Genomic DNA, 17,372 nt, shown 5'->3' with positions numbered 1-17,372 from the left:
TAAGGAGATTGATTTGGGATAGTCCAGAAAGAAACTCTGCATCTTACCTGTTATGCCTTCTCCAAGGCCTTGAGTTTCTAGCTCACTGGTTTTAGGTGAAAAGGAACGATTTTTCTGTTCTTCTTTCATTATCAAAATGGCACTTAAAATTCCTTTGCCACAAACATGCACCATGGAGCTAGGTTCCCTTTTCCTCTATCAGAGGATTTTTATGTAATTTATACTGCTTTTATTTTTTTCAGGATGTGGTTGGCCACTCTGATTATTAGTTGTTTTTTTTAATTTTTTTATATTTATTTATTCCCTTTTGTTGCCCTTGTTGTTTTATTGTTGTAGTTATTGTTGTTGTCGTTGTTGGATAGGACAGAGAGAAATGGAGAGAGGAGGGCAAGACAGAGAGGGGGAGAGAAAGATAGACACCTGCGGACCTGCTTCACTGCCTGTGAAGCTACTCCCCTGCATGTGGGGAGCCTGGGGTTTGAACGAAGCTCTCTTTTAATTAAGAAACACATTAATACATTAATTTAACAGTGTTAAGAGTGCCCATTTGAGGTTGTGCTTTCTGCTTGAAGTTATTTTATGTTTTCTCCTGCCATGTGAGGTGACAGTAGGTGTGAGCTGAGCTTTCCCAGGAGACTGCAGTGATTATAGAACAGGGCTTTCTGATTTCTGCTGTGCTCATTCATTAGCTTCTGTTTATGCACTTGAGCTAGACCTCCTCTTGAATGGGAGAGTTTTACCTCTGGGTTTGAGTAGTAACTGCCTGAACTAATGGGTTAGCTCATTTTTTTTTTCCATATTGCATATTTTATAAACTAAAAAGCATTTTGGAATGAAATAAGCAAATGCCTTACTTCCTACCACCTATTAAGCTAGAAGTTTAAGAGATATTTTTCTTACCTTCCTGACGCTGAAGATAAAACTTGATTAAGAGGGAATGGCAATTAGAAATTTTTTTGAAAAAAGAAAAAAAGATTCAGGTTGTATAGACTATGGGGCAGCACTGTTTGTCTTCTACAAGCTGGCAAAACACACCATTCTTTGCAGAAAGACTGGCATGTGAAAAGGACTGAACTCTCTTATATGAGAAGATTCATGGAAAAACAAATTGCCACCTGATAAAGGTGATTGGTACATGAAGGCTGAGAAAGGATGTCAGGTGAAAGAAAAGCAATATCCAGCCTCTGTTTACAACTGTTCCGGAGAAAGACCTAGCTTTCTGGGGCTGAGGATAGGGAAACAAGGTCCTAACCATTGCCTGTTTTTACTATCACTGAGCCCAGTTATAAATAACTAAATAACTGTGGTTGTTTGGTTGCTGTCTGATGAAAAATATTTTTTGTCAGATTATAAAAATATGTTGGCTAGGTTTCACTACACAGTTCTCTGTAAAAATTAATTTACTTGAGTAGAACTTACTTAAAATATAATTGAGTCATGGGCAACTTTTTGCATTATAAGAAAGCAGAATGAGAAGTTGGATATTTGGGTTCTAGTTTGTGTTTTTACTACATTTCTTGTATTTCTGAAATATTTTCATTTATTTTTTAATTTTTATTTATAAAATGGAAATACTGACAAAAAAAACATAGGATAAGAGGGGTACAATACCCACCACCAAAATTCCGTATCCCATCCCCTCCCCTGATAGCTTTCCTATTCTTTATCCCTCTGGGATTATGGACCCAGGGTCATTATGGGGTGCAGAAGGTGGAAGGTCTGGATTCTGTAATTGCTTCCCCACTGAACATGGGCCTTGGCAGATCGATGCATACTCCCAGCCTGTCTCTCACTTTCCCTAGTGGGACAGGGCTCTGGGGAAGCGGAGCTCCAGGAACACATTGGTGGGGTCGTCTGCCTAGGGAAATCCGTTTGGCATCATGTTAGCATCTGGAACCTGGTGGCTGAAAAAAGAGTTAACATATAAAGCTATACAAATTGTTGACTAATCATTAACATAAAGGCTGGAATATTGCAGGTGAATATTTGGGGTCTCCATTTTGGAAATAGCTAGTAGGTCTATTTTAGGTATATTCCAAAGGGCCCATGACTTTATTAGTTTTTGCCTGAGCCTGACATCTGTTAAGCAGGTTGATCCAAGTTACAGTCTGGGAAGATGAATATCATGGCTAGAAAAAGGGCTAGAAAGCTGGATCAGGGAAGAGAGTAGCTCCCAAATATGGCAAAAGTGTATAGATATTGTTGACTGTAAACCCCATCGATTTGATCTGAAATATTTTCTAAGTGTATTATTTGTTTTAGTTTTCCAGGAAATAAGCAAACACAACTATCACCCAGTTTTCTTAAAACTCTGGTAGTAGTGTTGGACTTAATTTCATTTACTTTGATTAGATAGCCTACTTTGCTTCAATGGATTTTTCTCTTTGTTTAGCTTATAGAAACATGTATCCCTCTACCCTTCCCACTGCACATACCCAATACCCTAAATAAGCAAAAACTGTTTTCGTGCAGCATCTTAAAATAATTATCATCCAAATGTTTGACTGTACACATGTAATAATATATAATTAGTTTAATTGTAGACTTGTTAGCAGTATATTTATTGCAGCATAAAATTATTGCTTTACTTGTTTCTTAGCTCTAAATAGTGTTAAATATTTTGAACACATTTATTGTTAAATACTAAAAGTGAGTATGGTTCTCATACTGGCAATATTCAAGAATCTACTATTGGCATGTTTGAAGAAATAAGATATCCCCAGACCCCAGCTGCAGGGGGAAAGTTCTATGAGTGATGAAACAGTATTGTAGGTGTCTCTCTGTCTCTCTCCCTCTTGATCACCCCCCTTCCCTCTCTATTTCTGCCTGTTTCTATCCAATAAATAAATAAATAAATAAAAATAATTAAAAAAATAGAAAATAGGATATGGTCCAAGGCACCTGCTCTGCTTCGTGGGGAATACCTGGCACTGATTCTCTGCAGACTCTCAAAACAGTTTTGGAAGTACCTTAGAAAGTAAAGAGATAGTTTTTAGCTGGAGCATTACAAGCTTATTGTATAGTGACCATTTTCATTGTACCTATAAATATGTTTGAAATAGAGACTCAAAGCCAGGAGGTTCTGAGACCATATTTGTTGCATGTTTTAGAACTGAAGCTGTAACAACTACATTTCTCAAGTAAAGCTTTTAAAAAATATATATTTATTTATATATTTTCCCTTTTGTTGCCCTTGTTTTTTTTTTTATTGTTGTTATTGATGTCGCCGTTGTTGGATAGGAAAGAGAGAAATGGAGAGAGGAGGGGAAGACAGAGAGGGGGAGAGAAAGATAGACACCTGCAGATCTGCTTCACCACCTGGAAGCGACTCCCCTGCAGGTGGGGAGCCGGGGCTCGAAACAGGATCCTTACTCTGATCCTTGCACTTTGCGCCACATGGGCTTAACCTGCTGCACTACCACCCAACTCCCTCAAGTAAAGCTTTCAAGACATCAGCATCTTCTGCAAGTGTGTGATATTCAGAATTTTCTGCAGTCTTTTCTTTAGAATATCCTTGACAGTAGTTTCATACTCTTAATCCTTTCACTTATCAGAAAATTATGAACTAAGTGTTGTGTTTTAAGAGGTGAAGAGAAGAAAGCAAATAAGAAGCCCTTCAGAATTCCCAAGTGTCTTTGTTTGCTCAGTAATGAAGCATCATGTCCAGTGTTCATAGCTGTTTGGACTCTGAAGTGTTTTTGGTTTATGCGTTACAGCTATAGCTGCCTCTTTCATCATTATATCTAACCTCAGGTTATATTTATTCATGGTTTAGTTACATGTTGGTGTGTTTATTCACAGTGAGGCATGATGAGAAGAGAAGCATTTACTGAGGTCCAGGCGGGGGCCCCAGTAGGAATCTAGAAATACGTTTTAAGCTGTATTACAGGGAGCCATGTGATGAATGTGGTCCTGGCAACTTTCCAGAAAGTCTTGCCTGCTATGAAGCTATGAAGGAGCTGGAGAAAAGCTAGACGTTGTCATTGGATTGTCTTAAGTAGACCCATTTGCATGTCCTACATAAGAAATTAGCAGAATCTTTCTAGTTGGATTGCACCAGAATGATTTGAGATCTAAGTGTATGCTGTTGTAAAGTTAAGATTCCAGATGCCTTTTGACTGACTAGGAAGGTGATGATAAGATTACTTGCCTTCTGGACAATGCAGCAGAGGGAAATACCATCACAGAGCCAGGCCATTGGGCCATCCGGGTGCTTATTAAATGAATAATAAGAGGGGATGGTGCTAAAAATAGGACTGAGGCTTCAGGAGGAACATAGAAAGATTGAAATCAGGTAGACGGTGTGGTTGGATTCCTCTGGAAGAGCCAAGTAATGGTAGCCAGAGGGTTCTCTCATCAGACAGCTGACCCAACTTGATATTTGTCCCTCCCACTAATGACTAAATTAATCCTTGGAATTCTTAGCTTTTGAATAACAACTGTTGCTCCTTATTTGCCTACAAAAGAATCTATATTTTATTATCCTAGAAAATAACTATATTTCTGAGATAGACAGTACTTTATGCTGCACCACTTAGCCCACAGGCCAAATTGGGTTAAGTTTATGCAGATTTCTACCATTGTTACCTAGAATGTATGTGTAAATAAGAAGAGATTCCTTTTTTTTTTTTTGAGCTAGAAAGATACATTGTATATATGCTTCTAAGATTCACCTAAAATTATCAGCTTTGTTGATATTTTTTTTTTCGTTGTTACTAGGGCTTCAATGCTTCAAACCTACTCTTTTTTTTTTTTTTTTTTTTTTGCCTAGATATAGATAGAGGCTCAGAAAGACACCACAGCACCAAAACTTCCTTTAGTATAATGAGGATAAAGATTTAACCCCTGGGCTAGAACCTGGATCCTTAAGTGGGTCCTTGCGCTTTGCACCATGTGCACTTAACCCACTGCGCTATTGCTGGCTCCCATTACTGTTTATTTTTATAGTCCAGTTTGTATGCTTGAATTGACCCTTAATACTTTTTAGTATGGGAACTGTGAGTCTTACTGATTTACTAAGAGGGAACTATGATTTCTTAGTTTCAGAATTCAAGTGTATATTTACAATACAGTATAATATAACATATGTATACATATGGATATGGATAAATATATATGGATATTTATGGAGAGAGAATGTGTATGGTAATATAGTAATATTTATTTCTGATAAAGTCCACCTGACTACTTTTACTCCCAAGAGTAAAAGTATATTGAGCACTGTGGACTATATATGCAGAATAGACCAAATTAACATGGTTGAAATTCCAGAAACAATGGAAGGCTATTTGTAGCCAAAGATAAAGCTCTAGCACCATGTTGCACGTTTATATTAAGCACTGAAGCATTATTGAGTGAGCCTTGGTTTTTAGTGGTTTTTTTTCCCATAAAAAATATGATAAAAACTGTCTTCTAGGAATAATGGAGAATTCTAGACAAGGATAGTCATACAACTTTGCTTTAAGACTGACAAACATTTTGTTTTTACCATTTTTGATGAACAACTCTGCTGGAAAAATAAACTGGCACAAATTCAAAATCATCTTTAAGTAAATTTTGTTGAAAGCTTAAACAGAGTTATTTAGTAAGTTAAAATTATAGTAATTTGAGAATAATACTAAACTCAACCTCAAAGAAACTAAACAAAAGTTTACTGTTACAGCAACAAGCTCGACCAAATTGGAAGATCTGAGTTACTTAGATGGACAAAGAAATGCTCCTCTTCGAACATCAATTAGATTACCCTGGCACAATACAGCTGGAGGTAGGACTCAGGAAGTTAAAGGTATTTATTTATCCTTGTAGGCACAGTGGTGATAAATAGGAATGGCTTCATCAGTAAACATTTAGCATCTGTGATAACTTTTGCTTAAACTAACTTTAAAAACAACAGTGTGCTTGCTGGTAGGAGGGAAGGAAGTAAGTTGTTCTAGAAGGCAAGAAAAGAAGTCATCCTTTAACAGTTTGAGAGTTCTTCCTTGAAATATATGATCAGCTGTTTCAAGAGTTGAAAACTAATTCTGCAGCATGCTATTTTCAAGTGAGAAGTAAATTTTGGAGTTATATGTTTCAAAATTACTATAAATATGATTGATCACTATACTGATGTTGCCAAAGATAATGAACATTCTTTAAGTTCCTTGGAGTGTGTTGAATCTCTCCTGCATCCATTTGTAATGCAATTGTAAGGTTAGCAGACTTACCATAGGTGCAGTGCACTCTGACACACAGATAAGAGCTGTGAACCTGTGTTTAAGGAAAGTCTATCTTCATTGTACTTACCAATAATGAAAGTAATTTCTTGTACTGTTTCTGATAAGCTAATGATATATCACCGGACTCCTTGCATCACTTTTTCTAAACTTTTATGCATCTGCCTTGAGTCATGAGAATATCTTAGAAGCATGAAAAGACTTGAAAGTTTTTCTTAACACTGTAAGACAAATATCATTTGAAAAATTAGCTTAGAAGTATTGATAGAATCATATGAGAAGTTCTTCTCTTAGCACTAAGAACGATACAAGCATAACAAATATCATACACATATAAATTGAGGTTTTTAACATATAAAATTATGAGTCTTCTGAAATAATTATCTTTTTTTTTCCCTAAGCACGATTTGCTCCCTATAAATCGCAAGACATTTTGTTGAAACCCCTGTTGTTTGAAGTACCAAGCATAACAACAGACTCTGTATTTGTGGGAAGGGATTGGCTCTTTCACCAGATAGAAGAAAATTTGAGGAATACAGAACTGACAGAAAACAGAGGAGCAGTGGTTGTTGGAAATGTGGGCTTTGGGAAGACAGCAATCATTTCTAAGTTGGTGGCACTTAGCTGTCATGGAAGCCGGATGAGACAGATTGCATCCAACAGCCCCAGTCCATCACCTAGAGGTATGCCCAGTGTTTACTCCTTGTCTTGTTTATTATGTTAATATCAGATTGTTGTAGGAAATTGCTATTTGGACAAACATAATTCCTAGTTTTCCTCAAACTCCCAGCTGCTATATCAAGTTTGTGATAAAATATTGTAGAACTGGGAGTCTGGCGGTAGCGCAGCGGGTTAAGCACACATGGCGCAAAGCGCAAGGACTGGCATCAGGATCCCGGTTCGAGCCCCTGGCTTCCCACTTGCAGGGGAGTCGCTTCACAAGCGGTGAAACAGGTCTGCAGGTATCTGTCTTTCTCTCCCCCTCTCTGTCTTCCCCTCCTCTCTCCATTTCTCTCTGTCCTATCCAACAAGGAAGACAGACAACAATAATAACTACAACAATAAAATAACAAGGGCAACAAAAAGGGAATAAATAAATAAAATATTTTTTAAAAAACTTTTAAGAATATTGTAGAACTATGTGATTGCTTCCTTTCTATCACAATGACTATCTAGTTACAACTCTAGTGAAGCCAGCTTTATCTGTATCCTCCCAATTATTTCCATTTATAGGGGTAGACATGGAGCAGCAAAGCCTGATCAAATGCCCTAATGAGTTTTTGATCCTGAAATACGTGGTTAGGCTCCTAGCCAGACAAGCTAGAAAGAGGCTGGTTCAGAATTCTTCTGTTTCCTTTTCCCACAGTCTTTGACTTTCTAAACTAGATTATCCAGAATATAGAGACTAGTTTAGAAAGGAGATAGAGAAGCCAAATACTTCTTAAAGTTTGTTTTATGTGTGAAAAAAAAAAGTGTCTCTAACTTGGTGAATAGGCACAAATAGATCATACAAGCTTAAAAAAAGAATTTTAATAAAGGAAACCAGAAATAGCAATTTTACAGAGAGGGCAACTGGGTGGATGGGAAAAGGGAAGCCTTATTTTTATTTGGGCTTTTGTGCTTGATACATGTTTACTCATTACCAATTAAAAATCTCTCTAGACCTAATCAAGAATTATATTCACTACCTTTCTATACCTCTATTCTGATGTTGTAAATGATAAAAAAATGATTGATCTCTTTTTTTCTGCAGCCTCAGACTCTTCCCAAGATCTTTCTTTCACTCCATTGCTTTCACCAAATTCTTCTGCAAGTGGCACCAATGTGGTTAAAATACTTCCTGGGTCTGATACTTCTGAAAACCAGAGGCCAAGAGAAGATGCAGCAAAATACCTTGCTTCTAAGGTAATCTGCTCCTGTTCTGTGGGATCCCAGGAGACAGATAAGAGTGGAGCAAGGAAGGATAAAGACTTGGCTATTTAGTTTCTGAGAAATTAATTGTGATAGAGATCTTAAAACATAAAATTATTTATGCAAAAGTACAAATTTTTAAATAAAATTGTGTTAGATTATTCCATTATAAAACATATGAATGACGGGCCAGGTTATGGTGCATCTTGTTGAGCACACATGTTACAATGAGCAAGGACCCAAGTTCTAGCCCCTGGTCCCCACCTGCATGGGGAAAGCTTTATAAGTGGTGAAACAGTGTTGCAGGTGTCTCTCTGTTTCTCTCTGTCACCCCCTTCCCTCTTGATTTCTGGTTGTCTCTATCTAAAAAATAAATAAACATAATAAACTTAAAAATATATTATGAAAGAACCATATAAATGAGAAGAAGTATATTAGAACACTAATTGGATTTTCTTTTTTTTCTTTGATCCACATTTTTATTAGTGATTTAATATTGATTTACAAAATTACAAGATAACTAGGGTACAAATCCACACCATTCCCAGAGTTCTGTGTTGTATCCCCCCCCCCCCCTCCACTGGGAATTGCAGTAGTTCTCCCAAGGTCACAGATTGCGGTTGACTATTATTCCTATTTTTCTTTTTTTAATATTTATTTATTCCCTTTTGTTACCCTTGTTGTTTTACTGTTCTAGTTATTATTGTTATCATTGTTGGGTAGGACAGAGAGAAATGGAGAGAGAAGGGGAAGACAGAGGGGAAGAGAAAGATAGACCTGCTTCACGGCTTGTGAAGTGACTCCCCTGCAGGTGGGGAGCCAGGGACTTGAACCGGGATCCTTACGCTGGTCCTTGTGCTTTGTACCACCTGCACTTAACTCACTGCACTGCAGCCCAACTCCCTGCCCATTTTTTTCTGGCCCTACCTTCTCTTCCTTTCTAAGTCATACCTACACCTATTACTACTTCTGAATGTCTTTCCTTTTTTCCTCCTCTCTCTCTCTGGGTCCTGGTAGGATTAGGTTTCAGAGCCCTCTAGTCATATTCCCCTAACATTTCTCCACCTCTGGAAGTATGGAACTCTTTATGGGATGCAAAAGGTGGGAGTTCTGGCTTCTTTAATTTCTTCTCTGCTGGGCATGGACATTGGCAGGTCAATTTATGCCCCTAGCCTTTTTCTTCTCTTTCCCTAGTGAAGTAGAACTCTGGAGAGGTGAGATTTCTGGGCATATTGGTGAGGTCTTCTGCCCAGGGAGTTCGAGATGGAATCAAGCTAGCATCTGCAACTTGGTGGCTGAAAGGCAGTAAGATATTAGGCAGGACAAAATGTTTAATAAAAAGAAACCAGAGGAAGTCGGGCTGTAGCGCAGCGGGTTAAGCGCAGATGGCGCAAAGCACAAGGACCGGCATAAGGATCCCGGTTCGAACCCCGGCTCCATACCTGCAGGGGAGTCACTTCACAGGCGGTGAAGCAGGTCTGCAGGTGCCTATCTTTCTCTCCTCCTCTCTGTCTTCCCCTCTTCTCTCCATTTCTCTGTCCTATCCAACAATGACAACAACAATAATAACTACAACAATAAAACAACAAGGGCAACAAAAGGGAATAAATAAATAAAATAAATATTTTTTAAAAATTAATAAAAAAAAGAAACCAGAAAGTAGAAACAAAGCAGGTGAGAATTGGGATTTTAGGATAGATAAAAGCTAGGAAGTCTGTTTTAGTTATGTTCTTAGGACCCATGACTTTTTTGCTTGAGCTTGATAGTTAACAAGGAGGTAGATTAAAAATATTGTCTGAGAAGATGTAGTCAGAGTGAAAAATAGAGCTGGAAAGCTGAATTAGGGCAGAGAATAGCTCCCAAACTTGAAGAAAACTTAACAGTGGACTTTGATTTCTCTTGAGCACTAGATTTAAGGAGTTCCTCAGACAGGGCCAGGCAGTGGTGCACCTTTAAGTTGCATACCATACACTGCACAAGATTTAAGCTCTCCCTGGTCCCCACCTGCAGTGGGAAAGCTTCAGGTGCGATGAAGTAGAGTTGCAGGTGTCTCTCTCCTTCTCTATCTCCTCCTCCCCTCTCAATTTTTTTTCTGTCTCTATCCAAAATAAATAAATTGTATATACCTCAGGCCATCACAATAACTCACTTGGATACTATGCTGATTTGGCAGGTTTAAGCATGGCCTCCACTTCATTGAAGGAAGCTTCAGTGCTATGGTTTCTTTCACTCTCTCCTTTTCTGTCTCTATCAAAGAAAAGAAAAAGCCTCAAAGCAGTAGCAGAAATTGCACTTGCCACAGGTCTATGTATACAAGCATGTGCTCTCCTCCATTTGGTGACCCAGGAGGAAGCTGAGTCTTCAACTTGACTGGTTCTCTTCTGCCTGTACTCTGTTGGTTCCTGTTTCCTTCTACCGGAAGTTTCTTACAATGTTGGAAAAGAGACTTTGCTGACTTTCCCTTCCCAAAATCAGTCATCAAAGTCCTTTTGAACTTCTATTCAACAGCCATCAGAGGTTCACTAAGCCACTCTTCTGCATTAAAGTAGTCACCTTGCTCTCCTGTTATTTGAGTTTCCCTGAGCAACAATGGGTTGAGGTACCACAGAGGTGAGCAGCAATGACAGGTATTTAGTGAGGAAACCCTCAGGTGACAAAGTTGACAAAGGGATTCTGAACCCTTCTCTAGCAGATTCTTGCTCCTTGCCTTTAGGGTTAGTCTCAGTGGTTGAGAGTAGTTCTTTGGTCTTGAACAGGCAATCTGAGATGAGAGATATGGTACAGACATTAAACCACTGCTGCTAAAGTGACATTTTTTTAAAATAGCTTTGTGAACTACAATAAAAATTTTATGTTACACTAGAGCCTTGGTACTCATATACACACAATTGGACACACAACCTGAACAAAGGCATTACAATTAAGACTGCTTATTCTTGCATCCTATTTAAAAAGATGAATTCACTTTCTTAAAGAAATACTTCTTATAGAAATATCATTACTTTTTTAACATTATAGAAGCTTCAGGTATGCATTCTTATAGTCAGCATCTGCATGTACTGCATTAAGTTTACCACTAAAATTTGAATTGGCCATAAATTGGCCATAAAGTTGTCCTCTGCCTTTTCCTTACCCTCCTATTAACCAGTAATTTAGTCTAAATTTATTTTTGTTTTATTTATTGAGTTATCAGTAAAGTCATGACACATTTTTGCCTCAGTAAAGTCGTGACGCATTTCCTACATGCCAATAGTTTACTAAATTTGTTTGTTTCCTATATAACACACATAAATGAAGCCATCTGGTATTTGTCTTTCTGTAACTTATTACTCATCATAATACCCTCTGTTGTGACTCTAGATAGACTTCATAGTTGACTGCTGGATTGCCAGACCTCATTAGTCAAATACTGTTCTAGGTAGACTGGATAGATCACTGGTTGGTTGTCCTGCTTCATGGGTCCACATGTTTGTTGCTGCTAATCTCTGTCTAGGTGATAATAGAAGAGCAGTCATCTTTTCTGAGTGTTAATGATAAAATTAATCTAAAACATAAGTCACATGATCGTTTCAAATTCACCATATCTACTCCTGCTAGAATCTGCAGCTGTAGAATCTTATCCCAGATCTTTCATTGTCTGTCTGTGGTCCCGTGGCATGACAACCTGTGTGTCTACTGCCCTCAGCTGAGAGCCAAAGCCACTGTTTTTGTTTTTGTTTTTTTAATTTATAAAAAGGAAACACTGACAAAACCATAGGATAAAAGGGGTTCAATTCCACACAATTCCTGTCACCAGAACTCCGTAGCCCATCCCCTCCCCTGGTACTACCCTCTGGGAGTATGGACCCAGGGTCATTGTGGGATGCTGAAGGTTGAAGGTCTGGCTTCTGTAATTGCTTCCTTGCTGGATATGGGTGTTGACAGTTCGATCCATACTCCTAGCCTACCTCTCTCTTTCCCTACTGGGGCGAGGTTCTAGGGAATCAGAGCTCCAGGACACATTGGTGGGGTTGTCTGTCCAGGTGAGTCTGGTTGGCATCATGCTAGCAGGTAAGACCAACTGGAACAGCAGAGGATCAGACTAATGAAAACATCTTCACACAAAGGTCTTTTGATCTTTTGTTTGGGGTTTTTTGTTTGTTTGTTTTTGTTTTTACTTCTTTGACCTTATACCTACATCCCTCCTTTCATCCTCATGTGGAAATGTTTTTTCTTTCTCTTACATTTATTTGAGCATATCTCTCATTCCCAAGACAATGTGTTTCTATCATTGTGGTCCCTCTGACTGATCACTTGCTGCTGTGTCAAACCTGCCTCAACAAAAAGAGACCTTCATCCTCTCAGTGCCTGGGCAGGAACCTCTCCCATATGTTCCTTCTCACCATCAGCAAAATATTAGTAATTTATAATTTCTGATCCCCTTAACAACATTCTTAGTGAGTTTCTGCAGTGTCACTTGAAGTGTGTGTGGGTATGATGCTGAGGGTTTGGATCAGGCCATCAGACCCTCCTGCTAGTGTGAAGAAGCTGCTGTGACTTTATAGTCTGGTCTTCATAGCCGACTTTAATATCTACTTTGGGGCAGTAGTAAATTCTTTCCCAAAGAGAGTTATGAAAATAGACAGGTAATGAAGATGGCACTTACAGATACCAAGAGCATTGGGTTTTCCTGGAGTTGCTTTCATCCAGAGTTGGCTTTAGGTTTTATGAAAGACTTCTACTAGTTTATATTTAATGCAGAATAACTTGTGCTTATCTAAATAATCGAGATGAATCTGTAGCTGTAATTAAAAGACTGCTTGAAACTTGGTAAACCATGTAAAAAAATAAACGATTCAATAAACTAAATAATGGATTAGTCTTGGGGTATAGCCATAGCATGCCTTGTTATCTCTGCTCCTTTTTGAGGGCATGCAGAGAATTTGTATAGAGGGTGAGGGTACTGACCACTCTATTTTCCGTAGGTTGTGGCTTACCATTACTGCCAAGCTGATAATACCTACACCTGCCTGGTGCCTGAATTTGTACACAGCATTGCAGCTCTGCTCTGCCGATCCCATCAGCTGGTTGCCTACAGAGACCTATTGATAAAGGAGCCTCAGTTACAAAGCATGCTGAGCCTCAGGTCCTGTGTGCAAGATCCGGTTGCTGCCTTCAAGAGGGGTGTTCTGGAACCACTCACAAGCCTGAGAAATGGTACTTCTAAACATTTAACCCACCACTGACACTAATAGTTTGGAGTCCCCTTGATGTCCTCTTAGGAACGGGACTCAGAATGGTCTTGAGTTAAGAATGAGGAGGAGTCATCCACACATCAACTAAGGATCTATGTTTTACAAAATATTAGAATAATTACAATATTTGAAAAAAATGAGGCGTTAGGGAAAGGATGTGGAACCATCAGTGTACATATGGTGTGTACCCTTCCTCAGTACCATCTCTTGTAACCCCCACCACCCTCTTAAGTGAACTTTTAAATGAAACATCTCTAATAAAAACTAACTCCAGGCCTAATGAAATGACTTACTTGGATAGGGTGCTACTTTACTATGTACACAACCCAAGTTTGAGCCCACCCCCCACTACCTTGTAGGAAGCTTCAGTTCAATGTTCTCTTTCTCTCTCCCCCACCTCTCTCTCCCTCCCTCCCTCCCTCCTTCCCTCCCCACCCCCTCCTTCTATCTTAAAAAAAAAAAAAGAATTTAGAACTCTAAAGTTGAACATGGCCAAAGTAGCTAATTTGTACCTTGTACATTCTTTAGCTGACTTATGCCTTCAAAACTGTTGCCTGTATATTTTACACATTCACTTAGCAGGGAAGTAAGTTCTTGGGTTATTTAGGAAATTTGCCAACTTGTTTTCTCAGGTCTTTTGCTCAGTTGAGTTAAAACTAAAACTGTGAGGGTCTGGTGGTAGTGCAGCGGATTAACCACACTTGGCATAAAACTCAAGGACCACCGTAAGGATCCTGGTTCAAGCCCCCGTCTCCCCAGACAGTGTAGTAGCTTCACAGACAGTGAAGCAGGTCTGCAGGTATCTATCTTTCTGTCCCCCTGTCTTCTCCTCCTCTCTCGATTTCTTTCTGTCCTATCCAGCAATGAGGAAGTCAGTAACAACAACAATAATAACTACAACAATTTAAAAGGGGGGGGAAAGCAAATAAATAAATAAAGTGTTTAAAAATGATAACTAGTTAAAAAAAAAAAACACAAACTGTTTTTATATGTGTCCTTTTGATTTCACCACCACCACCTTGAGGTTCTACAAGTGATATTATGGGTCCTTTATTTTTCTGTCCTTCTCTTTCTTCTCACCTTTCCAACTAGTTTACCATTCCGCATGGCCCTTCTGTTAAAAGGTAGTAAAAAGATGGTTGAAATAAGTATATCATCACTCAGTTTCATGGCCAGAAAGTTGGCATTATTAAATAGAAAATTCGATTCATTTTATAGGAATGAGTCTGTAACATGGACTCTTAGCACCAAGGCTTTGACCTGGGCTAAATGACTCACTATCTTGGAGAAGGGTGGAGAGATAGGTGTGTTTCCATGGAGTGGACTCGGGGAGTTCTGGAGAAGAGACCTGAAGTCTTTTCCAGATTTCTTGTCTGTGTTATCTTCACCCACTGGCAGGAATTTATGAAGAGCTAACTGTACCATATACATGGGTGAGATCCTGCTAATGTGTGTAATATAATACGTTTCTGAAAATTATTCTGTGAGAATTGGTTTTCTTTTGGCTCTGTGCTTTCATTTTTATTATAAATTTAATAGAAAATATGCTTCTGTGAAAACTGTTTCTTCTGCCATATGTAAATCCTTCTAGCTTTCACTAACACTTTAAGCTGTGTATTAAAATATACTGGGGGGGGGTGCCATCTTACAGAGATGTCTAATTCCTTTATTGTTTAAATTTTACCCTTTAGAGCAGAAAATTCCTGAAGAAGAATACATTATTCTGATAGATGGTTTAAATGAAGCTGAGTTTCATAAACCTGATTATGGAGACACACTGTCTTCATTCATTGCCAAAATTATCTCTCAATTTCCTGCATGGCTAAAGTTGATTGTGACTATAAGATCAAATTTTCAGGTAAGGGAATTTGAAAGTCTTTTTTTAATTCCCCACACTTAAAGTTTACAGTGATGAATATTATCTGTTATAAATCACTTAACTGTGCTGAAATGAACACTGTATTAGGACTTTGAAATATTGGTCCACAGAGTCCCCAAAGGGGCAAAACTGACTTTTCTTACACCCTAGATGTGAAAAAGGATCATTTGTGATAAGGAAAGACAAGAATGGCCAGGACTTTGGGGAACTGGTGGTGTTCTGTTTCTAGCTTCTGGTTATACTGGTATTTTGCACTTTGTGAAAATTAATGACACTGTGCAGTTATGATTTGTGCACCTCCACATAGAACACTTCAGTTGAAAAGTTAACTGTGAAGAAAAAGCTATTTAAAAAAAAAAGGTAGTTAGCTATAGTGAAGGGAGAACATCTTTGTGAATATGTAATCATTCCCTGGAGCAGCTAGGGGGTGGCTTCAGATTTCCTGGTTCAGTTAGAGCCCCAATATCTAATGCACAACCAGACAGCCCTCTTATCTCGTGCCTGGCTAAGATGTGTAGAGTTGGGTTTTGTTTGTTTTTGTTATATAACCAGTTGTACAATGTAAGGATTATGGGTTTCAGGTCCCCTGCAAGGTCTCACTATCCCAGGCCACCATTGTCTTCTTGGAGTTCTTTTATCTCACTTGGACCTGAGTCTTAGGATGAGGTACTCAGGAAAAGCCTTTACTGATTCGATCTCTATCAGGATTTCTTTTCACATAAGCTTTTTATCTTCAGTTTATCCTATTACATGTTTTAATGCAAAACAATGAGTCCCTGTAATCTATGAAAATCCCCCTTAAAAGGAAACTATTGAATCTGGTTTGAAATGCTCATGAAAGGAGGTGGGGGGGCGGGGGGGGAAGGGTTGAGCAGCTCCATGGAATAATTGTGTGTATTTTCCCCCACAGGAAATTGTAAGCATGCTGCCATTTGTCAGGCTTTCCTTAGATGAATTTCCAGAAAACAAGGACATTCACAGTGACTTACATGCCTATGTACAGCACAGGGTGTGCAGCAGCCAGAACATTCTCAGCAATATCTCCCTGAATGGCAAGGCTGATGCCTCCCTCATCACCAAAGTGAGCAGCCACCTAGTGTTGCGCAGCCTTGGCTCCTACCTCTACCTCAAACTCACTCTGGACCTCTTCCAGAAGGGACACCTAGTCATCAAAAGTGCTAGCTATAAGGTGGTACCTGTATCTCTGTCTGAATTATACCTGCTGCAGTGCAACTTGAAGTTTATGACCCAGTCTGCCTTTGAGAGAGCACTTCCGATTTTAAACGTGACTCTGGCATCACTACACCCTATGACAGATGAACAGATCTTCCAGGCTATTAATGCAGGCCACATACAAGGGGAGCAAGGATGGGATGACTTTCAGCAAAGAATGGAAGCCCTCTCCTGCTTCCTTATTAAGAGGCGAGACAAAACCCGCATGTTCTGTCACCCGTCCTTCAGGGAGTGGCTTGTTTGGAGAGCAGACGGTGAAAATACAGCCTTCCTGTGTGAACCCAGGTACAACTGGCCATTTTATGTCAGCACCTTGCAGGGAGCTGAAGGTGCACTTAGGGAAAGGATTTCTTTTTTTTTTAAATTTATTTCTTTATTGGGGAATTAATGTTTTACATTCAACAGTAAATACAATAGTTTGTACATGCATAACATTCCCCAGTTTCCCATTTAACAATACAACCCCCACTATGTCATTTATCATCCTTCATGGACCTGTATTCTCCCCACCCACCCACCCCAGAGTCTTTTACTTTGGTGCAATATGCCAGTTCCATTTCAGGTTCTACTTATGTTTTCTGATCTTGTTTTTCAACTTCTGCCTGAGAGTGAGATCATCCCATATTCATCCTTCTGTTTCTGACTTATTTCACTCAACATAATTTTTTCAAGGTCCATCCAAGATTGGCTGAAAACGGTGAAGTCACCATTTTTTACAGCTGTAAAAAATTCCGTTGTATATATATATACCACAACTTGCTCAACCACTCATCTGTTGTTGGACACCTGGGTTGCTTCCAGGTTTTGGCTATTACAAATTGTGCTGCCAAGAACATATGTGTACACAGATCTTTTTGGATGGATGTGTTGAGTTCCTTAGGATATATCCCCAGGAGAGGAATT

The 17,372-nt window shown here is 38.9% G+C and overlaps 1 protein-coding gene across 15 annotated transcripts in view; it reads left to right on the top strand.

Moving 5' to 3' along the window:
• TANC1 (tetratricopeptide repeat, ankyrin repeat and coiled-coil containing 1) overlaps positions 1-17,372 on the top strand; it is a 344,685-nt gene that overhangs the window by 256,658 nt on the left and 70,655 nt on the right. For 13 of the 15 annotated variants that reach the window (XM_060177864.1, XM_060177859.1, XM_060177863.1 and 10 more), the window contains 6 exons: positions 5,663-5,785; positions 6,614-6,895; positions 7,966-8,117; positions 13,088-13,319; positions 15,049-15,215; positions 16,147-16,754. In XM_060177864.1, coding sequence (XP_060033847.1) covers positions 5,663-5,785; positions 6,614-6,895; positions 7,966-8,117; positions 13,088-13,319; positions 15,049-15,215; positions 16,147-16,754 — 1,564 coding nt within the window. The remainder of the gene's footprint in view (positions 1-5,662; positions 5,786-6,613; positions 6,896-7,965; positions 8,118-13,087; positions 13,320-15,048; positions 15,216-16,146; positions 16,755-17,372) is intronic. The other 2 variants (XM_060177861.1, XM_060177868.1) reach the window with 1 other exon arrangement.

Source organism: Erinaceus europaeus, chromosome 18 (assembly GCF_950295315.1).
Source record: "Erinaceus europaeus chromosome 18, mEriEur2.1, whole genome shotgun sequence".
Classification (NCBI taxonomy): Eukaryota; Metazoa; Chordata; class Mammalia; order Eulipotyphla; family Erinaceidae; genus Erinaceus; species Erinaceus europaeus.
Note: the sequence above shows the minus strand (reverse complement) of the source record. Positions and strands in the feature narration are given on the sequence as shown.